The sequence below is a fragment of the Limanda limanda genome, chromosome 14 (genome assembly GCF_963576545.1).
Source record: "Limanda limanda chromosome 14, fLimLim1.1, whole genome shotgun sequence".
NCBI classification, from domain to species: domain Eukaryota; kingdom Metazoa; phylum Chordata; class Actinopteri; order Pleuronectiformes; family Pleuronectidae; genus Limanda; species Limanda limanda.
The window spans coordinates 25838014-25864074 of record NC_083649.1 but is presented as its reverse complement, the minus strand read 5'-3'; the positions used below and the strand labels follow the sequence as shown (position 1 = coordinate 25864074).

General features: G+C 40.9%; 1 protein-coding gene across 1 annotated transcript; it reads left to right on the top strand.

Moving 5' to 3' along the window:
* Nucleotides 1-6527: 6527 nt before the first annotated feature.
* jhy (junctional cadherin complex regulator) lies at nt 6528-25787 on the top strand. Its single transcript, XM_061085362.1, has 8 exons — nt 6528-6889; nt 9224-9929; nt 14325-14420; nt 15045-15493; nt 15887-16145; nt 22900-22971; nt 24565-24687; nt 25578-25787. The coding sequence occupies exons 1-8, from the start codon at nt 6528-6530 to the stop codon at nt 25785-25787; spliced, it is 2277 nt and encodes a 758-aa protein (XP_060941345.1).
* Nucleotides 25788-26061: the final 274 nt, after the last annotated feature.

The window sequence follows — 26061 nt, the reverse complement described above, 5'->3', positions numbered from 1 at the left end:
AAACGTGATCTAATCAGCATAAAGCGCAAAGAAGCATGAAGATCAGATTCAGATTCAATCTGTATATCTGCTCCTGAGTCTCTAGTGAACCACACACTATAGCACATTGTTGCATCATGTCTCCATGGTTACACCCAGTGTTGTGTAGACTACTGACAAGAGAGACAGCAAGCTCAAATCGTGGCAGCGGCAGCTCACAAAGGCACTTACCGTGGCAACAGAAACTGCCTCTGATTTGTAAAGGCAAATGCCGCGATTTTAGGCAGCTGTCAGTTGCCACAGCTGTTTGAGGGCAACTACTGCTGTTTGTGCCTTATGCCCCTAAGATTTAGATGTAGTCTATGCATGTTTATCAGTGTGTTACTGTTCGGAGCACCACTTGTATTGTGAAACATGCTCGTTTAGTTGGCTCATTTCTTTGTCGTATTTGTACCGATTCTCCTTAAATGCTGTTAATGCTTTGCCTGTGTTTTGTGGCATTGAACTGAAGCTTGAAATCCTACTGCTGCGAGGCTGCATTAAGTGAAATTACTGTTGAATACGTATAGGCTATATTCTGCTGTCAAAAACTTTTGAGAACATTATTACTTTGCACTGTAACAATGTGCAACAAATGACAAGACTACACTTCACGGCATTACCATCTGTACATTCCTGTATTTCCATATGTATGTATTAATGTATTGTTAGTTTTCATTTATCTGCTAAATTAGTAGAACATGTCTTCCTTCACTTGTCTTTATTCAAGCAGCTTTAGGTATTGTATTGCGGTAGAGACAATTTCAAGGTGTGGTAGCTTATAGTGTTTTATATACATAGTTCAAAAGTGACAGTGAGTAAAGACCTGACTGATGAATCCAACAGGAAACTGCAGGTGACAGCTGTTAATCAGAGGCGAGGGATCACTCTGGAAAGTATAAGGGGAGTTCCAACAGAGAAGTGGAAACAGCGGCGGGCAGGCAGAGCTATTGTGTGAATTGGCCAGAGTGCGGAGAGTCAAACAGATAATCAATCAATCAATCAAATCATTTGTATAGCCCATAATCACAAATCACAGTTTGTCTCATAGGACTTTAACAAGGTGTGACATCCTCTGCACTTGACCCTCAACAAGAGTAAGGAAAACTAAAAAAACAACTTTTAACAGGGTAAAAAGCACGTAGAAACCTCAGAGAGAGCCAAATGTGAGGAGTACCTCTCCCAGGATAGACAGAAGTGCAATAGATGTCAAGTGTAAAGGAGAACATCAGCAAGATAAAGGTTTAAGAAGCATTGATAAGGGTAAACATTTTGAAGCATAACTGAAAGTCAAGGAATTGAAATACTATCAAGCAGTCCTGCTGCAATCATAGTCTATGGTCAGGAGACAGCAAGATCATGATCCACCATCAAGATCGGATGCCATAATAGTCCACAGTCATTGTCCACTGCCGCCAATTAGGAACCATCATCAGCTGCCACTTTGGTCGTGGTTCACCACAATGGCAGCTGCCTCCAAACAGTGTGGCATTGCAACCTTTATATACAGTCTATGATTGCAACAAGGGCAGCTGCCAAACAGTGTAACATGGAAACAAGGGCAGCTGGCTCTAAACAATGTTGCATGGCAACAAGGGCAGCTGCCAAACAGTGTGACATGGCACAAAGGCAGCTGCCTATAAACAGTGTGGCATCAAAGGTAGCTGCCTGTACATAGTGGCAGTTTCTGTTGACACCGGAAGTGCCTCTACGAGCTGCCGCTGGTGAGTACCGGGTATTTAAACTTACTTTACTTCATGAAAGCACCGTTAACACGATCGTTTAGCGCGGTCTTAAAAGACATAATAAACACAAACACCGTAGTATGCAGCACCTAAGCCTGGAACCAGGTCGGGTGTACGGTTCGTTTGGTGAAACAGGATGCTAAGCTAACTCACGGGTACCTACAGGTTATCTTCCAATGTTCGGCAAAGCAACAGGTGACAACGTAACTAAGCCCTACGTCTGGTGTTACACACGTAGTTGTGGTTTCTGTTGTTGATTGTTATCTCTGACAGGAGTCGTTGAGGTTCCCAGCACGCGTACACCGATTTTAATTGAACTCAGTTCATATTCAGTGTGAATATTATATTACATTCCTGATCAGTTTTGCTCACAGTATTCTACCTACAAACAACACATATAAAGATACTTCAATATTGCACGAAATGTAATACAAGTGTATTACTTTCATTCTCAACCCTATATGAGCCTGTTTAATATCAGAAGTTTTGACCTGTCGAATCCAGGTATACACTGTGTGCACAATTATTAGGCAAGTGGTAATTTTGATGATTCCTTTTATTATTGAACAACTACAGTGCTCTCGGGCCAATCCAAAATGTTAATAAAACTCAAACCTGAAAATTTAAAATTTAAAAGTGAGGTTTGAGCTTTCTTAGTAGAATATATGTGTGTGCACTGCACACACATATATTCTATATATATGCACACTGTGCAGAATTATTGGGCAACTATTAGTGTGCAGAATTATTATGCAACTAAATGAAAAACGAAAATCTTCCCATCTCACATGATTATATTCATCTGTTCAAGTGAGAATAATAAACAAACAAATCAAAATGTACAAATAAACATTTCAGTCATTTAAAAAAATCAGTGACCAATATAGCCACCCTTCTTTTCAATAACAGTAATAAGCCTTCCATTCATGGATTCTGTCAGTTTCTTGATCTGTTAACGATCGACTTTTTGTGCAGCAGCAACTACAGCCTCCCAGACACTGTTCAGAGAGGTGTACTGTTTTCCTTCACCGTAAATCTCTTGTTTAAGAAGGGACCACAAGGTGATTTTAGCAAGGGCCCATGTCATTATTCTTTTATCTTTAAGGCCTTTACTGGCTAGCCACGCAGTGGAGTACTTTGATGCATGCGATGGAGCATTGTCCTGCATAAAAATATTGGTCTTCTTGAATGATGCAGACTTTTTCCTGTACCACTGCTTGAAGAAACTGTCTTCTAAAAACTGTCAGTAGGGTTTGGAATTGATTTATAGTCCACCTTCAACTTGAAAAGGTCCAACTAGCTCATCTTTAATAATACCAGCCCATTAGTACCCCACCCCCACCTTGCTGGCGTCTGAGTCGAAGTGGAGCTCTGTGCCCGTTACTGATCCAGCCACAGGCCCATCCATTTGGTCCGTCAAGAGTCACTCTCATCTCATCAGTCCATAAAACCTTTAAAAATCTGTCTTCAGATATTTCTTGGCCCAGTCTTGACGTTTCAACTTATGTTTCTTGTTCAGTGGTGGTCGGGTTTCAGCCTTCCTTACCTTGGCCATGTCTCTGAGCACTGAACACCTTGTACTTCTGGGCACTCCAGGTAGGTTGCAGTTCTGGAATATGAAAGTTCTGGAGGATAATGGGTTCCTGGTAGCTTGATGTTGGATTCTTCTCAATTTTTTGGCAATTCATTTGCATAACATGTTTCTTGCAACCAGGGGTGTTTCTAGGATTGAAAGAAAGGGGGGGCTTAGCCCCTAAGGAAGCTGAATGTTTGCGCGCGCGGCAATTTTTTTTGGGCTTATTTGGGGCTGAGGATATCCATTGTTTCAGACAGTTCATAGATTGGTTCAATCAGAAAGAGTGTGTATTTCTGTGTATCTTTGCTTGCATTCATTCAGTATAAGTTAACAGAAGAGACAGAATTTCAGGGTCATTGTGAAATTTGACAACACAAATATGAACTTTTCTCAAATAGAGAGAAATATTTTTCCTGCTTGTAAAGGAAAGACGAATATACTTGTTTTGACTAGGGCGGAGCTGTCACCTCTGCTAAAGTATCTTCTTATATACATCTGGTCAATGAATTGGATGATATACCGGTACAATAGCGTTATGAGGGACACTATGACATTTAGTTTCCACTAGCATTAACTGATTATAAACAACAACATTCTAAAGGCACTGATATTATTGTTTTAAAATACTAGAGATAGATATTAATGCAAAGAATAGAAAGCTGTTGATAGTTATTTCTTACATTTCAAATTTGCTCGTTCACACTCTTGCTCACTGGAGACCTTTTCTAACAAAATAGCTAGCTAGCTAGCTTAGTGTTAACATAGCTCATTACAATATTCCCTTTCATTTGCCTCAAGTAAACCTAAATTTAAGCAGGTAACAATTGTTAACAACTACAGATAGCCACATTCTGTAACTACCTGTACTTACAATTTCACTTTGTGCATCATTTACTATGAGCTAAACTCCTTGGCTGTAATCCTGCTGTCTTGATGAGAGACGTTACTTGGCAGAGTGAGAAAGCCAGCGCAGCAGCGATGCAGAGTCCCAAAGGTCCTAGTGCCCGGTCTTTTTTTGTTAAGTATTATGAGAGGCTATTGGATTGTAATTTGAAGGGGGAGAAAACATACAAACCAGAAACGCACTCACATATGTAGAATGTTAGAGTTATAAATAACTTGTCCATGTGTAAAACAATAGTTTAATTTAAAAAAAAAAATTAAAAAAAAAAAAAAAAAAAATCCCAATAATTATTTGGGGGGGATGAAAAACATTTTAGGGGGGCTTCAGCCCCCCTAAAACAGGCCTAACGACGCCCCTGCTTGCAACCCTGTTGACTATTTGCAACAAAACGTTTGATGGTTCTGTGATCACGTCCCAATATCTCAGCAATTTCAAGAGTGCTACATCCCTCTGAAATACTTTTTACAATTTTTGACTTTTCAGAGTCCATTAAATCTTGGAGTTGAATAAATATGCATAAAACTGATGATATGGTCAAAATACTCACTTGCCTAATAATTGTGCACACAGTGTAATTCATATCATTGAATGATGGGATGTGTATATTCCAAAGCCCCAGCTATCAAACTCTTGTTGGCCCTGCTCTTGATATTTTCTTTACTGCTGCGAGCCTGCGACACACAACACATTGGTCTCATTAAGCTCATAATCCAGTTATGGCCCTGTCAGACCAACATTTGCTTCCCCTCATGTCTCTGTAGAAAGTTGCAAAGATATGTATTCCCAGCAGAACTCAGAGGGTGAAAATAAGGAGTTGACATTTTAGCAGGTCCTATGGGATACGAACCTGCCTCGCTTCACAATTTATCATTAGTCATACATTTCAATGCCTCAGCCAGACTACTTAGATAAGATTTCTGTTTGGATCACATGGCCATTGTTAAACAACCTTCTTGCATGCTTGAGCATGACTTAAGTTCTCAAGGGGCATGTCTTCTATTGAAGGGGTTATTGAAAAGATGGCAGGTATCACAGACGCTTCCTTCACTATAAACACAGTGTGTGTTTAAACTGAGGAGGAAAGGTAGTGACATTAGTAATGGAGCCAACAGAGAAGCTGCAATAGAAAACAACGAGGAGACCAACACAAAGCAGACAAAACATAAAACGACTTTCTGAATGAAGTGTGCAAGGAAAATGCAGGTACAAGAAGACAATGCAAATACAAGAGAGATCATGAACAAAGTTGAGTCCAAACTATGAAACACTTGACACAGTTAATCACAAGATTTGCAAGAGTTTAAAGGACCTGTCATTTGAGGAGAACATGGTTGTTATTGTGCATTCTAATTTCTGATATCTTTAAAATATTGTTAAATGTACAGCTGTTTTTTGACTATACAACTCTTTATCGTATGTACTCAGTACATGTTTTACTTGATTGCGTCATCCTCAATTTTAAGGAACTGATATTTCAAGTAAGGATTTATTATCAGTCAAATCGTGTTGGATCATATGTTTTTGAAAGACAAAGCAATAATCACAAAAGCCTCTATTTTCTCCAAGGCATTAGGTTCAAGTTTTTTTGCGATTTTGACATTTCAAGTTTAATTTTAAGTTGTCAGAATGTCATTAACAAATACTGCAATATTGGAAGGTAGATGTTGTTCCATAATTTTACATGTGGCTCCACCTTGTGGAACAATGGAACAACTACAATAAATAATTAAACCTTACAGGAAACCTTATTTACAAATTGTCTTGATTACTATATTGACACATTGCTAACCCTAACCCTAACCCCAACCCCTCATCATCTTCATCCCCTTCTAAATACAGAAGGTGACATACTAAAACAAATTAATCATGATAATAATAATAATAATAATAATGAAGTAAAAATAAGTGTAATCTGTTCGGGTTCGTGGGGCTCTTTACAGGATAGGTGCGGTATTTTGTTCTGTTCATTCAAGAATACACAGTAAGAGTCTTACTTTGACGTTTTTGGTGTCCTAGATCAGTGATTTATTTCGAGCCCATAATGAACTTGAAGTTACATACAGCAAAATGACCTGCTATACAGTGAGGATTTAGATGTTACCCATCTCAGACCTGCATGGTCACACTTTTAGGCATGTGTAGCTCAATTCCATGAGATGAATACATAAAGGCTCAATATACTAAGGATGCTCACGCAGTGGCCTGTTGCTGATCTTGTATTTTTTTCACAACCACATAGATAATCAGATCTTCATGAAGCAGACTCTCCATCTGCAACGTACACATGGACAAAGGACTGTTACAGGGAAGGATGTGTGCAGAGACAAAGACTGAGCAGAGGGGGCAAGCTGCTCCTGCCAACCAGTGGGAATCTGGGGAGTCCAACACAGAGCGCCTGGCCCAGGAGAGAGCCTACCAACAGCAGCTACAAATGCACATTGGCCACCATGATCAAAACAAGTACGCTCTGCCTGAAAAGGAGAATGCTGAGAGCTTACTGCATGGAGAGGAGGAGGATGAGGATGACACTGAAGATCCTCATGTTTATGATAGCCTAGACGTAGCATCCAACCTCCATACCAAGAGGAGCCCAGCTCTCCAACAGACTGAATATTTGGATACCCAGATGGATGAAAAAGGAGGAAGGTGAGTTCACTCTCTCTGGTTTGTCCAGCAAATAGAAACTCATGAGGTGTTGTAACATCTGTACACACTCAACATCAGTTAATTATGGTCGGACGTGTGTTCTGTTATTTTGTAACAGTCTGCCAGACAGTCTGCCTTACTGCCCTGTCTGTGGCTCTCAGCTCTAAATCTATTTGCTCCTACTGAGGAGGTTAATCTAAAACAACAAACAATGGAGCTCTTTGTCACGAGGGATTAACACATATTGTTGAGTTTATTTGACTTGTGATAGAAATGTGTGATAATATGGTATATAAATAGACCTGTCTTTTAAGTGTCACTGTAATACAGATGACTTAATCTCATATGTGGTCCTGCACTTTGCCCAGTAGGTGGCAGTAACTCAGTTGTTAAAGCCTGCCTGTTGATATAGAACCTGCACTCTTTAATTCTTGGTTTTGTCTAGAATCATAATTAAAATGTAATTTCACTTTACACAGTTGACACAGTTTTACACATCATTGGCTTTGTAGAGGATAATTCTGCAAATGTATATAACACAATTAAAGCTATTAACTATGTTGAGATCTGTGCCCGGCCTTGTTCGGTTTGCCTATTGAACTGGACTGTCACTTTCACTGTCTGTGACAAATTAATTAAAATTAAGCAGATAATAGTGCTGCTTAGATGGAATACTAAAAGGAGTGTATGGCAGCAATCAAGCCCTTTACTTTTACACAGCACATGGATGATGAAAGAGGAATAGCCTTCATTCATCTCATAACAATGTAACCTTGTCGGCCATTTAATGAGATGCAGGCACTGATCGTACGTTGTGGTGAGAATGGCCTAATTCAGCTGTTTTGAGAATAACAGCTTTCATTTGAGGGAAATTAGATTTTTGTTTTGTTTGGGTGGATCACAATAAGTGGTCACTCGTGGTCCATTACCAGGGATCATTGTTGCAGTAAAGGAGATCTCTCTTTCACTCTTTTGAGGGAGCAGAGGGAGGCCTCTGTGGTGAGGACAACACCTCATCTGTTTTGCCAATCTCGTCGACTCGTACTGTGTCTCCTCTTCTCTTTCCTTCACACCCCGGCTGATAGTCCTCTCGCTGCAAAACTGAAAAGGGGAACTCTCCATTTTCCCGTCATTAACCTGTGCGGATTGATGCCCACCAAGTGTGGGTCTGCATCCCAAAGTACATTGTTTCAGAGGAAAATGAACATGGCATATTCTCACAAAGGGCTCCATTTCATAGGACTGAGGAAGTGGACACAGTCCCATTCCCATTATCATGATCTCATGGTCCTCTCTGCTCCCTCCTCAAAGTGTGTAAGCCTTTTCACACAATGCATAGTTTACAAATCCAATGGACATTCCTCATTCAAGCAAAAGATTCCTATTAAAGCAAGTCTATTCATCCCTCCTCGCTATGTTTTACACCTATCTCTCTCCGAAGGATATTTGAATATGGTCTGTATGATGAATTTCTGTATTTTCCCATTCAGTGATTGTCACTATATTTCACTGGCTTTTGTATTTATGTATCTGTATCTTGCGCTAGAAATAATGGTCTGTGGGGTTCTGCCAGTGTTGGAGGCATCACGCCTAGCTGCATGTTGTCTATAATGCATTCTCCAACTTGTTTGAGTCTCAGTCATTAGAGAGACATCCCTTACCCTTTTGGCCTCATCGAAGTGAAGGGCCCTACACCTAGACACCCCCCAACGCCGCCCCCACATGCACAACATCACAGCAGGAGAATTAGGCTCCCCTCGTCCTCCCAGTAAGCACAACAAAGAGGCTCTCTGCTATTTATTTTAATGAGATCTTTTCATCACCATCAGAAAGAGCATTTTAGCCTGCAATTTTCAACCCATTTCATAAGCTGAAAATTGCCGTTTGTGAACCATTCCCCCGCTAGTAGCTCTCAAATACACTCTCATTAGTGAGCCTGGAGGTGAAAATACGAAAATTATCTGTAAATACAGGCTCATAGCCCCCTCATCTGTTTCAATTTCAGAAGTCTGTGATAAGGCCTAATACTTTGTTTGAGGACATCATCATTCTAATAATGGTCTAATGCCTCTTGTTCATTTGACCCCTCACCACAGGACTATGTGGCATTCAGGTGTCTGTAAACCTTCAATATGAAAATCTCATTAATAAAGCTGCTAACCAAAAATGCATTCAATTAAATTACTAATAATATCATTAACACTATACTATACATACTGTATGTGAACATGTTCTTGTATAATTATATCCAGATACATAGAGCTATGACACACGTTCAGTCTAAGGCTTGTTCTGGACAAATTATGTTTATTCTGTTTATCTTTAACCTAACAGTCGGCTGCTGCCTGATGACACCTATTCTGACCTGCGATATGACCCCAGCTGGAGGACCAACTTGAAGGGAAATGGGCTATTCATTGAGAGTCCACAGAATTCTGTTGAGGGATACCCCCAAGTCCCTGAAGAGAAACCTGCTAATTCATACGATGACGCACAAGCACTGGGGAAAAAAGGAGGATACAGATGCATTGTTGACACAAGTCCACCTGTTGTGACTCCACATAAAGCTGGCAATAAGTCAGACCAGCCGTATCGCCTACACCCAGAAGATGGTTTTACAAGCACTGCAGCATCTCACCAAGGTCATCAGCACGCTTGTCAGAGTAGGTCACCAGAAGCTCACCTTTCCGAAGCTTCCACTAAAAAGGAAAATGTCAGCAGTTTGCAGAGAGGAATCAGAGAGAACTATGAGAGAAGCTTTGACAGTGAACATTTTATTGGGTCTCCTAATATGAGCGAGGACCTACATGGAACAGAATTTAGGATGCATTACCAACAATCGAGATTTACACAAGAAGGACCCATCCAGAAAATGAGCACCTCTGCATTGCCAAACCCAAATGTTTCATCAAACAACAAGCTACAAAGCCTGGTGGAGGACAAAGTGAAACTTAACAAAATAACCCTTGGGTGCAGCAGATATAAAAATGGCTCTTATGTGAGGGTGCATGCACGCAAACAGATGCCCAATGTGAATGATGTGAGTACAGAATCTATTTTTTTTCAGCAAGTAGCATTTACGCATTGTTAAAATGACATAATGAGAATTAGATGTTTGAAACATCAAAACAAACTCGCGTAGAAAACTGTAATGATCACCCTCAGGCAGACATTCTCATGAAAACAGGTTGCAATTACAGAAACAGACACCAGGAGCTGCACTAGTATAGATAATGAATCTTGGATGGCAGAGCTATTGTTGCACATGATTATAGGATGAAGTTTGACTGGAGGCAGACAATGGGGAAAAAATAGGTCGAAGTGATTTGACTTCCCCTTCCAGTTTGAAATGCAGTTTATGTTTGTGATCTGCTTGGTAGTATCGTGTGACTCTACACCTTCCTAATGGATAGATGAACTTTATCTATTGAATTTATTGTAAGTTGTTTGTTTTGAAAATTTATGGAAACACACAATATTCAAATTTTTTGTCCCAAACAGCTACTGGTAAGTTTGTCTTATTGTGGGTTAAAGGCAGTGACTACAGTGCTTGTAGTGTCAGTGAATGATAGTGAGATTATAGAAGTGGGGTATGTTTAACAGTCTCACGAGAATTAAATCGAACAAGCTTCCTGTTTCCCTGCCCCACCACAGCATCTACTAATATAAATGGTATCTGTATGCCATATATAGTCATCTCGGACAACCATTAGAAAATATCCTATGAGGTTTCCTCTGACCCAGTCTGGGAAATTAATTTGGCAAAGGAGCATATCTGTTTTCATCTGCCTTCTCCTCCACCATATGAAAGGAGCCATGTCTGGCTATGCAGTGCTTATTATGAGTTGATGTGTACAACAAGAACATCAGAGACGCATGGTTACCAATAGGCTCTTAGATATCCCTGCACCTGGCACAGTGGCATAATTGGTCGGGATGGCCCGCATTCCCCATTTGTTGGGCCACAAGACTGTTTGCTGGCTATAATACCCCCAACCTTGTTCACCCATCTGAGCCCCAGCCCTCTACAATGTCTTGTATCATTACCATTTACATAGTCAAGAGCCGTTAGCTTTGTGCAATAGTAAACAGAGCCGGAGCCTTTGCCTCTCCTGAGCCCTTGTGTTTTGTCATTTTCCCTCTGAATTCGCTTGTTAGTTTTCCATTGCTCTGTCTCCCCAAAGACGTGTCTTACTTAATGAGAGACACAGGGCATAAAAGAAGGGGGCACCAATTTGCATGTAGTCTGTGTTTTTTTTGTTTCATTACAGGATTAATCTATGAATTGGATGTGCTAAGGCAACAGTGTTACATATCAACAAAGCTTTACAGAAACAGGCAGAAACCAGAGTAATTTTGAAATGATATTTTAGAATCAAATATAATCGTTGTAATAACGGTGGCTCTGTGGTAAGTCTAGAGGTCAAACTTGAATGAAATAGGATAATTTTATTTTCACACAAACATGATATTGACATTTTATGATCTCCTACATATTTTTTGAAAAAATCTAGTACTGAAGGTTAGACACACACAAAGACACAAATATAGTGCAAAGTGTAGTAATCTCACAATCAGGGCCCTCAAATTGTGAGATGATTAAAATCCTCTACTGCAAAGCTCACTCTTCTTCCTACTCTACTTTCTATTCTGTTGCTCATTGCAAAAGATAGCAACACTCTATGTACAAATATCCTCAGTTTCCAAAAATCAATATGAGCGCAAACAAGCCAGTTGTGAGCAGACCCATTTAAAATAACCCATTTGGTCTTTTGATGGGAGTGGCCATCTGAAGGCAGCTTGTTATAATTAGACGTGTCATTAAATGTACACAATTTCCTAATGCAGCAAATGTTTAGCCCGGCCAAGTGGCAGAGAGGCTGCAGGCAGTGATTGGCTTCATCGGGGCTCGGGCCTCCTTTGATAAAGACAGAAGTAGCAGATCAATCTTCTGCTATTGCACTCAGCCCTCAGAGTCCCTTCTCCTCTCGCAGGCCCTCACTTCAAAGCCATGGGAACATAATGTACAATCTTTTAATAGCTTTAGACCAAAGCTCTGGGGAGCTCTCTGCCACTGTATACCCTGCCCCAGTCTAAACACCTAATCAAGATTACCTGGGCCGGCCACAATAGCAGCTAAATGCAATTCAAGATCCACAGCCCCTTTGAAGTCCTTATTGCGAAAAGCAGATGTTTCCCGGGTACAGGAGGTAATACAGCTAGCTGCAATTGCCCGACTTTGTTGTGACATCGTCTCGCAGAGAAGCAATTGCAGGCCCAATTTAGTAGAAAAGATATTACACAGCTTACCATGCTCAAAATGCAATACAGGCTTGATCATTTGCTCCAACTGATTGGGATTTTTATAATGGGTCACAAAAGGCAATAGCAGGGGGAATGGGTAAAGGTGAGAGGTGCAAAGTGTTTGTGTGTGAGTGTGTACATTGCCGGACACACAGGATTCACTGACGCCTGCTAATGATCTTCAAACAACTTCTCTGCCCTCGTTCATCTGTAACACCACCCAAATGTCTCAAAGTCTCTGCCATTTGAAAATACATGCGCCTGCTTGGTTAGTGAGATAATGTGAGGTTGAGTTAATCACCAAAATGATCAAACTCAGCTTGAAAGACAAAGACAGAGGAGCGTATACAGGGTTTCCCCCAGTGCTGTATAGGCCTGCAGGCCGCCAGGCTTTACTCCCCCCCCCGCCAGGCTAAGCGTTGAATGTTTTTTTTATTTAAAAAAAATAAATAAATCCGTCACTCGCGCACATCAACAACACTTCACTTCCTCATTGAGCCCCGATCCCCAAGCAACCATCCTATTGGTCCAAACAGTCACATGTCCCACCCAGACGCCTTCACTGACCCTCGGACATCAGAACGCTCCTTCAACACAGTGTTTTACTGAACATACGTCGCCTTCACTGACCCTCAGACATCAGAACGCTCCTTCAACACAGTGTTTTACTGAACATAAGTCAAAACCGAACATAAACATAAACCTAGTCCGTTACACGATTAGGCTGCAGCTATTTGGTTTTATTTATTTAAAAATAGGGTACTTCTTATTTCATACATTTTCCACAAATATGAGGAGGACTCAAATAGCCCTACAAAGTTCTGTGTTTAATTTATTTCAAAGTAGGCCGACACTTGCCTGTGTATTTTGTTTGTTTGTTATTTTGTTGCTTGTCTGTTTGAGTAGCTGGCTGAAAGCAAAGAAGTAGTATGCTTATCTTTTATTGGTAACCAAACTGTTACGGTTCATTGTTTCTGAAATAAGAGGACTGACTGCTATGTTCACAGCAAACTTGAATTTTTTTTTAATATTAAGTAGGGCTGCCACTAACGACTATTTTTCTATCGATTAATCTGACGACTATTTTATCGATTAGTCGATTAATCTAAACGATTAATTTTCCTCCAAAAAAATCAAATTGACCATTTCAATTCAGTTAATTTTATTTTGATAACAACAAACTGTATGTCACCATATAATGCAGCACAAAACAAAATGTAAACAAAGGCTCAAATATTAAAGTGCAAAACTGTAGGTTTAAACTAGCAACTCCAACGTGATATTGTATTGTATTTTATTGTATTCAATTATACCGGCTGCTATGACAACTTAATTTCCCTTCGGGGATGAATAAAGTACTCTATCTATCTATCTATCTAAAAATAAATAAAAAAGAGGGCTTATAAGTTAAGTCAGCAGTGCAACTCAAAAAGATATCAAAGTATCTATTTAACCCCTTATCAAAATAAAAAAGTTAGGTGTGCATATTAAACAAAGTGCAACATGTTTAGAGTATAAGAAACAATGGTGTCCAGCTCAAAATCCGACTCAACACCCCCCCCCCCCGCGGGTGCCTTCTAGCAGCCCTACCACCAGGCTTAGCAAGTTTTCTGGGGGAAACCCTGGTATAGCTTACATGCTGGTTTGCCCAACAGTACCCTGAAATTGTCTGGGTTCTCTCAGCATAACTGTAGCATTTCATGCTATTAGATGCAATGACAAACACACTAATCGATAGATATGTTACACCTGGATCCGCATTCGCTGTGACCTTCTCCAACTCAACCTCTCAGAATTACTGGTGTTCCATGAAAAAGTCTTCTGCCTGTCAATACCATCGATTCACTCAGGTGGTCCTCTGCCACTGGGGGAGTCCTGAAGTTTAATTATTTTCATTACAGCATTAATAGGACACATTTCCACACTGCATTAGGACCTGAAATAGTAAATTGATGTAATATGATACCTGATAATAATGGATGATATAATAGCCTTATATTTGTGTGTAGTTTTTAATGGTCAGGCACTGGTCTCAATGAGAGTGTGCTCCAGTTTTACTGTATCGACAGAAAATATATTAAATACTTTTTTGTATCAGTGTAATGCTTTTCTCTGCTATTTCTGTTTAAAGGTGCAGGAAACTCTTAAGAAGCTAGCTCCAGCAGAGAATCAGCAGGACAGCTCGGACCCTGAGTTGAGGTTGCTCCAAAAAACACAACAGTTGCGGGTAGGACCCCCCCCCCCCCCGCAGTATTTGTCTTTGTTTTGCACTATTGGGGCTGTGGAAACTGGATCAGGGCTATTTATCTTCTACACCATGGGGTCAGTATCACCCTGGCTGTTTGTTTCATTTTGGGAGCATGGTCACTAATGATGTTGTTTCACTGGGGCTTACTAGATACGATTAATGCCGTAATGAAAAACATAAAACCGAGGAGTATAAATATTTTCCCACTGGAATGGTAAAAGCTGGTGTTTTGCCAAATCAACGACATTAGATGCATGAGACACACGCTCACAGGCCTCTTGCTAAATAATTTGGTCCGATCATGTTAAGAGGTGTACCAGCCCTTATTCTTGAGAAAGAATTGTCCCTCTTACTCAGAGCTAATGTTTGTCTGGTACTTTGTGCTTCACACTGCATTTATATACAGTTAGTATATCTCACAGAAATGCAGAAGAGTTTAAGCTACAAACATCCACAGCCTTTCAATATGATGGTGAAATGAGACCCATATTTAAAGGTTGTTTGCTGGCATTAAAACACATTATTTCAGGTGGATATGGACATACAGATCATACATCAATGATAATATTCTTATCCTTGCTGTTAATCCTTCTCCAATCTCAGGTCACCCAGATCAGCAAGGGGAAGAAAGGCCAGTGTAAAGAGTACCCCAACCCCTCTCGACGGCAGCCCCCAGCTGTGGCGGTCAAAGCTGAGCCGGGAGATTGTTTGAGTGTCCCATTAGCTCAAGCAGCTGCTGTAACTCAGCCTGAACCTCAGAAGACGACTTCCTCACAGCCTTTGCCCCAGACCATCCACCTCAACATCAAGCTCAACACGTCATCCCATCTTCTTTCATTACTTCAGCAGAGGGATGGCCAGGATGATATCATCAACCTAGCTTCTCTGCATGGTCATCCTCACTGGAGCTCCAAGTCTGAACTTCAACTTGCCTTGTCCACAGGATACCAACAAAAAAACTTCTATTCTAGAAAGTCCTTTTTGTCTCGGGAAGTGCTGAATACACAACTTCTCCACCGTAACCTGGAGAGTAGTCCTGAACAATGGCAAAGGTAAAGCATTTATATTGTCTTTTATTTAATCAACATGAGAAAGAAATTACACATGTGTATGGCATCAAATAATGGAACATAGAAAAAATATAGAATATCTTTAACACGTCACAACAATCACAACACAGCTGATGACAAATGATAGTATGCAGCATTATGAAAATGAATGAAAGATATAGACATATACATTTTTACAATACAATAATGATAATAATAATAATTATGATAATATAACACATGTCACATTTGTTTGTGCCTCGTCGAAATTATGGCCTCACTGTAGTATTTCTGTAATGACCATAATAATAATAATAAAACATTAAGATGTAAATCGGATGTACTAATCTAATATTATTGGACCATTCAATATCCACTAATAATTTTGTGTTTCAGGACAAGGGCATCACAGTTGCCGTTATCCTGTGAAAAAGAGGAGCAGACTCGAAGCCCCCTCAGGACTCCTACTACTGCCTCGTCACAGGGCACTGGCTCTTACACAGTTCTTCCAGCTATAGGAAAGCCCCTGACAGCAGAAGAGCTGAGCCCTTGTCAGAGTGAGAACACAGCCTTCCACATCCATAGCAGTAACTCTGACAGCTACCTGGTTCAGATGGAGAAACAGAAGCAGCTGAGAGCGAGAGTTAATTGCAAGGTCAGTGTTATTTGTGAGCTTCATGAGTGTCTTGCAGTGGTAACACTTTTCATCTTTTACTGCAGAGGAATTATTGGAGTCTCATCAATGTAATTTGTCTGTCACACAGCTTAAAAGCAAAAATACCTCTACTGAGTATTCTGAGATCATACCTGCTCACAAATGCACTACTAGATATGCTCACAGTTATCATAGGCTTTGTATACATTGTCTATAGAATCAGAATTAGTTTCATCATGAAGCCCTTCTTCGTGGGTAGAGGCTTCTGTCTGTCTGTCCCCATAGGTTTTTAAACTGTTCTGCACTCAAGAATCACTAAACTCACTCAACATATACAGGAAAAACATATACAAGTTCGAAAAATTAGAACAAATTATGCAGTTTCACCTAACAAAAGTGACACATTAGTTCTTTAGTTGAATGCCTCTCCCCTTTAATCCCCACATACATGAGGAGTTACACAAATAAATGCCTCTTTGAAGTCCCAAATAATCCCCTCAGCTGTCTTCATGCTGGGACTGCTTAATCCAGCATGAGTGTTCCAATGACAGTGGGAATAAAACGTCAGGTTAATTGTCTAGCTCCACTAAGATACACTTAATTGCTATAAGATGATGACTGCATAAAGCAGGCTCTGAAAAGCCATTTGAAGATGTGTTAGAGGCTAAGGTGATTAGAAGGGGGAGAGTCTGTGAGGCGCAGGGCCACTAAACACGGCCATTTGCATTTAATTATTTGGCTGTAGTTGTTTTACGCTCACCTTTTCTTTTTTCAGTCTACATCCATACTAACACATTTTAGAGTTTTAAAACACATCACCTCCACTCCATATACAACTGGCATCCAGGAGTTTTTGAGCCCCTAAAGTTTTTGAGCCCCTAAAGTGTAGACTTTTGGAAATGTTGCTGGTTGTAAAGTGAAATGTGGAGGTTGTGTTATAGTGTGGATGTGCAGAAACAGACTCAAAAACAATCCTGCATATTCCCTTATTGTTCTTACTAGGCAAGGATATTTGGTGAGGGTACTAACACTTACTTCCAGTAACACCTCCACGTTGTTGTCCTTCCAAAAAAACAAATCCCTTCTCTTACTTTTCAACATTGTTGTTCAAATTCTAGTAGACAATCTACTTCCTGTTCACCCCTTCACGCACATGACCATTGTTCATGAATTTTCATGTGATGCATGTTGATGTGGGTTTGTATGTATGGATGGAGATTTTTTCCTGGTATGACGCTGTAACTCGTCTTGACAGAGATTGTTTTTTAATTTAAGAATATCGTGTGGATGTAGTCTGAGCTGTTAGATTCTGAGTGGAAAGGAACTCAGCACTACTGTGTAGATGTGTAGACTAGTTCAAAGCTTAGTCGTTTAAGGATTCATGCCATGGCTTTGGAAATATTTTTTTGACAAGACACAAATTGTTTTGACTGACAGTTATTAAATCAAGTTAACTCTAGTTGATGAAACCATTAACTGAAACAAACATTGCAATATTGATATTTTAAACCAACTTATTCTACAACCACGCTATAATTGCATAAAAAACCCGGATTCTATGATCTTTGTTTGCTTAATGTTTAGACTAATACTTTTCATACCACCCAACAACTAACAGTTGAGTGATGGACACAAGACAGGCTAGAAGGTATGATTACATGCTTTGGGTTGTATTCACTCTGGAGCCTTCACATAGTCCACCTGCGGTGCCCACCCCTTGACCTCCCATCGTTCCCACCATGTTAGCCATCATGTCTGACAAGATTACAGGCTCAATTTGTAAAGCAGTCTGGCTGCAGTGCCGCGGCATGAAAGCAGATGAGCGCGACTTAGGAGTTTGGGGGGAGAGGGGAGAATTCTTAGAAAGAAAGGTGCCCTGTTGTGTCCATGGCTAAAGCAAACTGAAATCCTCCTCCCAAAAAGGAGCCAGTGCAATCTGGAATGATTGGCTCCCTTTTGTCTGCGGCAGCTTAAGGATTGTATGCACCCTTATACACACGGTCACACACACAAATTGCCACCAGCAACTGAGAAGAGACAGTATCTACATATTTTTCTGTCTTTTCCCGTATTACTTGTATCACTCAGTTCAGCTCACCAACAATGTCCCTGAAAAACACCTCAGTATCATATCAGAGCCTGATAAGGAAACACAGTAAGATATTGTGTGAACTGTTTGCACTCTGTTTACTGTCTGTGCCATGTTATTATTGAATTTTGGTCTTCCCTTGAAAGAAAAACAAAAAAAAATAATGTAAATCAGTAAAAGGTTTTAGCTTTGAAGTACATTGGGCATTTAGCATGACATAGACAGGTTGTGTAGAAGGGGAGAAAAAGCGCCACACGGATTCAGATACCATCCAAATCTCCAGAAAAGGTTGTCACTATAGGAAACATGCTGTTTGATTGAGAGGAGCTCTAAATGAACAACAGTGCACAAGCCTGGACCATGAGCATTATTAAATATACAAGCTTTGTCCCAATTCAGGGGCCACCTCCTTATAAGAGGACACTGTCTTTGTGGGCAGAGTAGACCACAAAGGCTGAACCGAAATTAAATGGACTGGTCTACAGAGGATTTCCGTGATCTACGTCAGATCCTTCGTTTTTTTAAACGTGTACTAGCTGTATGGTTGAGTTGACGCCTGGTACTCAAGCAACCGACATCTCGTTACTTGCCAGTGGTAAGCTCAATGAATCCTAGGATAGACTGGCCAGTAAAGGATCCACCCATATGAGCCTTCATTTCTTGGGATGAAAAGAGACATTCGTTTGGACGCATTTGTTGTTCCGCCCCTGTGGCTTAGGAGTAGAGAACTGAACTGTGGTCCAATGGATGAGTGATAACTAAAAAACGTTGACCTGATGGTGGCACTATATATGTAGATCCCTGTTCAGTAGTCATTGCGATATTTCAGAGTGGACCAACACTGCTCTCCCTCGAGCTACGTCACTAGCAGTGTTGCCACAGTTACTTTGAAAAAGTAACTTAGTTACTTTACAGACTACTTGATTTTAAAAGTAGTTTAGTTACTTTACAGACTACTTGATTTTAAAAGTAACTAAGTTAGATTACTAGTTACTTTCTTAGTTACATTCCGCAGCTGCCGACAACACCCCCGCCGGCTCAACATAAAAATGACAACCGGTTTTGCCAACAGTCACTTTATTAGTGGATTTTTAACAGTAATGTACACAACAACAATGTACAATGTAACTTAAAAACTAATTCTTGAAAAAATACATGTTTTTATAAAAACAAAAGTCTTCCTTGAATTAACTTAACTTAAATACTTCTTTTTTTTATAAAACAATAAAAAATTTAATAAAGACAGTCTTTCTTGACTTCACTTGACATAAATACTTGTTTTTCTAAAATAAAATTAAGACAGTCTTTCTTGACCTGACATATTTAACTGTTAACACTGTAATGGCAAAACTTACTATTTATACATTGGTTATAAATGTAACTATTAAATTCTTTTCAACATGTTTATGAACATTGTACCTGTTGTTCACAGCATTAGAGAAGCAAGGAGTGGTTTTACAAAACAAGAGTATAAAACCACCTGTAGGCTGATATCATGTATAAATGTGTAACTTTGGACTAATCTTATGTTGTTATCGCATGTAATGAGTGAAACAGTGGAGTGGGCAGTGTTGCCAACTTGGCGACTTTGTCGCTAAATCTGGCGACTTTCCAAAGCCTCATGGCGACTTTTTTTGTCAAAAGCTACTAGCGACAAATCTAGCGACTTTTTCTGGTGTTATTGGAGACTTTCTGGAGTTTTGGAGACTGACGTGAAAGCACGTATCGTTCTGCAGTTACTGTCCTCAACGAGCAGCGGGTGCTGCCGTAAGCCCCTCCACCGTCCCAGAGCACTCACAGGCGGTCAGTCTCCCAGTAGCCTTGCAGGCAGACAGAGAGAGAGAGAGGAGAGCCAAGCTCTGCGTCCTCCAGACTAAAAATGTTGCCGGTCCCAAGCCCGGATAAAGGAGGAGGGTTGGACGTAGAGCCAGCAATTCCACCCCACTTAACAACCTTTTGATTAAATTTGATATTTTAACATTTAACAATATAGTACAAAATTGATTTTGTATGTGTGTCTAGGACACAGCATTAAGTCATGAAGTTATTTTGAGATGTGATGGCCTATTTCAATGGCAAGATAACAAATAAAAAACATAATCAACAGAAGAATACGGAAGCGTATTGCATTCACTTGAAAAACAAAAGTTGTTTTTTATTTTATTTTATTGAAAACCTATAATTATCTCAAAAAAACATAATTTAGTTTTTTAAGTTAATGCAATACGCTTCCGTAGAAGAAGGCTCATTTGTAGTTCTAAACATATTTAGGATATTTTTTTCTCACTTTTTGTACGTCCTACAGCGACCATTACAATTATGCAAATTAGGCGATGACGTCAGTTAGCGACTTCTAGCGACTTTTCGATCAGCCAATAGCTACTTTCCTTACTGAGGAGTTGGCAACACTGGGAGTGGGGCGAGTGGTCCGCACCAGGGGCCTCATTTATAAAAGAGTGCGTAGGATTCATACTAAAAGTGTACGTACGTACAAAATCCGGAAATGGCGTACGCAAAAGATAATTCCGATTTATAAAACCGTGCGCACGTACAACTGAACGCAATGTTCGCTTTAAAAATCACAGTCCACTTGGAAACGTTCGTACGTGGATCTGCCTCCAAATTCGCCCTCCACACGCCCACTTTCCACCATAAATGATAAACGCAAAGCACGGCGTGAATATTAAATGATGCTGCTGACCAATGGGTTTCCACCGTGAGTCCTGACGGAGTCACGGCATCAAGCGATGTGAAGAGGAAGTGAAACTTTCTGACAGTGACAGCGAGGTGTTTGTTAGTGAGGTGGAGGTGAAGAGCGACTTTATGGGACAGCACCGATGTCACTAATAAAGAAAATACACTGATACTCTGCCGCTGCTGCGGTGGATAACACACTGTGTGAGATCAGAGATCGCTGAACCCTCGCTTACTCCTCGTTCTTCCAGTCACATGCACACATCGAGCAGAACCCCGCACCGGTGTCACGGCAGTATTTATTTATTTAAAGCATCGGATCGATTCCCTCACATCAGTGGATCCTCACCTCCTCTGGGATATTATTTGGAAAGTTTCTTCATTTCTTATAAGTAATCTCCAGTGCGCTCTGTGCTCTGTGCGCTCTGTGGCTCAGTCCTGTTCACTGCAGCGATCTGATGATACACGCACAGTGTTAGAAGATATTATTAAAACCTATTAATGACTCGGCTCTGTAACTCTGCCGTTAAATCGAATCTGAACCTTATTTGCTTAAAGTTGTTTTATATTTTTTTAATTAAAAGGCTCATGTGGAGCAGATACGTCGCGCGAGAAAAACTGTTGGTTTTAATGTAAATGATGAATTGGATCAATAATCTGCTGCAGTTCACCACCTCACGTCTGTGTCGCCGTTTTCTCGTCTCCCCAAAACGCTCGTACGGGAGGGTCTAAGTTTGCGTAGAAATACGCACATTTTCCCGTCAAGTTTGTTTTTATAATTCCCAACGTTGACGTGAGAAGTGGCGTACGCACGTTTCAGGCCCGTTTTGTGCGTACGCAACGGTTATAAATGAGGCCCCAGGTCTCAGTCAGCTGCTAGGCGCCGGCCGAGGTGCATCGGCGGGTGTGGGGGAGGGGGGGGGCGAACGGAGCGGGCGACGTAGCTGAGGTGATCCGCGAGAAGGGCCCGGCACGCGGCCAGAGTCACCGGTCCCCTCCGACGGCCCGCCTTCCGCACCGGCGACGGACACAACCCCTCGGTCCAAGAGACAGGAAGCCACTGCACCAGAGACGCCGTGAGGCGCGGCGGAAGAGGACCCCCCCCCCAAAATACGTTGCGGCGGGCTGCACACCGAGCCTGCGTGGAGCGGAGGGCGGCTGCTCCCCCATCCGCGGCACGAAATCAAATATATATTTTACTATTAATGACAAAATAGTAACGCACAGTGACTTGGACAAGTAACTTTAATCTGATTACTGGTTTGGAAATAGTAACGCGTTAGATTACTCGTTACTGAAAAAAGTAGTCAGATTAGAGTAACGCGTTACTAAGTAGCGCGTTACCGGCATCACTGGTCACTAGCATAGCAAAAGGCATAAAACCAGTCATTGTGTGTGACTGAGAATGAAAGAGAATCAGGCTTTATCATATCTAGGTACACCCCAGATATTCGCACATAAGGTCACTGTGCCCCATTCAATCAGACTTTGTCTCAAGGAATGCCATTTGTGAGTTTTATTTCTTCGTACACAGTTACATACACACTTCTCATATGTATGCTGTTCACAGCATCAGCAATGGTGAAAATCTTCCTCAAATACGTGAGCACTTTCACCCTCTTTAAGTGTAGAGGCGTCAATTTATTGCAGGCTAGTGAGATGGACAAACAAGCAGGAGGGAGTGTTTTTTCTCAATTTGAACTCTATGAATTGCATGAAAATTGATCAAAATTGCTGTCTGAGGTTTACTGTTTGTGCCATGTTTCCATTAAGATAGCCGTCAAAGCAAATGAAGTTCAATCTCACAAAGGTGTGCTTCAAATTAAGTAATCTGTCTGTCTATCTATCTGCCTGTCTATCCATCTATCCATCTATCCATCTATCCATCTATCCATCTATCCATCTATCCATCTATCCATCTATCCATCTATCCATCAATCCGTCAATCCATCTATCCATCTATCCATCTAGGCATACAAGCAGATGAGGACAGACATAAATCATCGAGGCCTGTGTCCTGATTACGCTGCCATTGAAAAGACAGTAAGTACTGACCTGCAGCGTCACAATCTTCTCACCATGAATTGTTACCCTTTGAGCCACACTACCACTTTGTGTTCAGTGGCTTAATTTGTCCATGAACTGCACACATAGATACAAATGTTGTCACATAATGCACAAACAGGTAATTTCCCCCTTTAATGGACCAACAAGGCTGTAAATTGGTGTTCAGAGGGTGGTCATCCTATGGATAGAAGCTGTGTAAAATGAAGTGTGTAAAATATGATCAGAAAACAATATTGGAACAATTCAAACCAGCTTACACAGACATCATGTGTATAATTGATTGCCTTCAGTAAATATAGATCCAATCAAACTGCAGTATCTTGAAGATGGAGGACACTGAGGGGCTGATTTACCATTAAGTATGTGGTCAATATATAGGTAGTAAGACAAAAAAGCACATAATAAGAAATGTGTAAACATCCCTTATGATAAATTGATCCGGACAATTTGGTAAAACTAAGCTACCACAGACAGACCCAACAGAAACAGGCACATTCACACACAGCCTAGGAAAGCTGTTATTCTGTTACAATTATCCTCATCACATATGGGATAGTGTTGGGTAATTTTACGTTTTCAGTTATGAAAAGGACCTCAGTCGGACCTTTGCATTCTCACATACAGCCCCTCTAGAGAATATCTGGAGATTCTCTGGAGTTAAATGCATGTCTGAAAGCAGCATTATAATGTAATAGAACATTAAAACAAAGTGTAGTGTTGATTAAAAGAGAGAAAGTACAAACCAGAGTCACTCATGGCAGAGAGAAACCAATCAGCCATCAGGTCTGGATATTGTTAGTTGCCTTTTCACACATGCAGCGCAGGAGATGTTCAGTGTCAGACATTTTACTGGAAATACTCTTTTGGGGTTAGCACAAGGTTTTGGGGGTTTTGAGTGCACAGTAAAAATGATAGAAACGTCAACAAGTCAAATGGCTCACTGTGAATTCTCACTGACGGACACTTTTCACACATCAACTCAGTCAGACGTTAAACAGACTTTATAGAAAGGCAGCTGACAGCTTAAAGTCAGTTTGATGTCCATTAATACACACAGAGATCTTTCGGGTGATGTCTAGAAAGGTTCAGGGTTGCAGTGCATGCTGTTAAATAAGCTATAATGTTTCCACTGATCCTCCTCCAGGTGTCCCAAGTTCATCATTTAAAGGCCCCATGTTCTTCCACAAATAGAATTTCATATACAAAGCAAATAAAGAGTACCCCTGAGGAGTTAAGTGGTCTTTGTGCTTTGATATATCTCTTGTTAATCCCCAGCAGTAAAAAGTGAGGCTGTTTGGCCAATTTACACTAGATCGAGTCCTGTGCATCTCCAGGGCCAAGCCTATTAGTGAACGATATGTGTAAATGTTGATAGGCCTGCTGAATGGCTAGCTGTGTTTGGTTTTGTAGGGCTGCGTGGAGAGGCTCTGCCAAGGGGACACACAAAGAGAAGGGCCTTAAGGGAGAAATGGCTCAGTTAATTAAACCCCCATTTATAATCTGCTTCTGTCTCTCTCTCCCCCTCTCCTCTTTTACTCCCTCTCTCACTCTTTCACCATCATCGTAAAGAAAATGAAACGGCAGAAGCTGTATTCAAATGTGATCCGCGAACAGAACAAAAAAATTAGCAGGATTCCCTTTCTACCAGCCAAGGACCCGGAAGGCAGCGACAACAAAGTTCCCAGGATAAAGGTGTGTGTGTGTGTGTGTGTGTGTGTGTGTGTGTGTGTGTGTGTGTGTGTGTGTGTGTGTGTGTGTGTGTGTGTGTGTGTGTGTGTGTGTGTGTGTGTGTGTGTGTGTGTGTGTGTGTGTGTGTGTGTGTGTGTGTGTGTGTGTGTGTGTGTGTGTGTGTGTGTGTGTGTGTGTGTGTGTGTGTGTGAGCTTTTTCAGTGTGTATGGACATTTGTGAACCCTGACAAGATGACAAAGAAATATTGCAAATGGAAAGAAAGTCACTGCGTGGTTCCTGACACATAAATATATACAAAGAATGATCACATATTGCCTAGATAAACAAAAATTGGTTGGCCTTTTGGACCCTCACCCTTTTTGGAGATTTACAGCTGTTGTACGTTAACAAATTCTTGCTACAGAATGAATTATTAAGAACAACTTCAAACTGGGTGTGTACAACCTGTGATGAAAAGCTATGAAAAGATTGCATATTCCTTGGTGTGTCTGTGGTGTGGCCTAGAATTTTGATGTTTCGCCATTAAACAGGAAGCTGTACTTTGAGTGTACATAGATCATAACTTAAATCCCACAACCATGTGTGTGGTACACGTGTGTCTAGTACTGTTTATCGAAAAAGTGCATCCATGAGGTTTTGGAAAGACCATGGTGGAATAATGATTTCAGTACAACAAAAGTGATGCTATTAGATGCACTGTATGAATGTGTGTGTGAATGGGTGAATGTAAAACTGTACTGTAAATAGCTTTGACTGGTCATCAAGACTAGAAAAGCGCTATATAAATACAAAACCATTTACCAATTTACCATTTACTTTTTTTTTACTCCAACTGGTAATTCCATTCATACATTAACATACATGTCGCTCTCTTTCTCTCTGTCTCTCTTAGGCCTTAGAATATGCCAAGACAATAGCCAAACCCCCTGTAAAGTCTCAACCAAAACAGAGACAGAAGTTCAAGACTGAAGACTTCACAGAGCTCGCTCCTCAATGGCAAGGCTCAGATGTATCCCTGCTGACCAAACTGGACCTCCTAAGAAAACGGCATGAGGAAGAAAAGCTGGCTGTGGCACCCTTCAGAAAAGGGCATGCTGTCTGAGGCAATTGCAGTTGAAAAAATGAGTGAAACTGAAGTCGGGGACAGCGAAAATAATGCCGAATGTGAGAGCGACATCACTACATCACCCGGAACCGAAGACATTGTCGGAAAAAAGCGTAACGCGACGTCAGTTGTGTGGACGTGGTTTGGATACGGCTAAAAGGACGAGGAGCAGACGAAGCCGGTCTGCAAAATATGCCGGCGGTCGGTACCAGCCAGGACGGGAAACACCACAAACCTTTTCAATCACCTGAGACGGCACCATCCCAGTGAT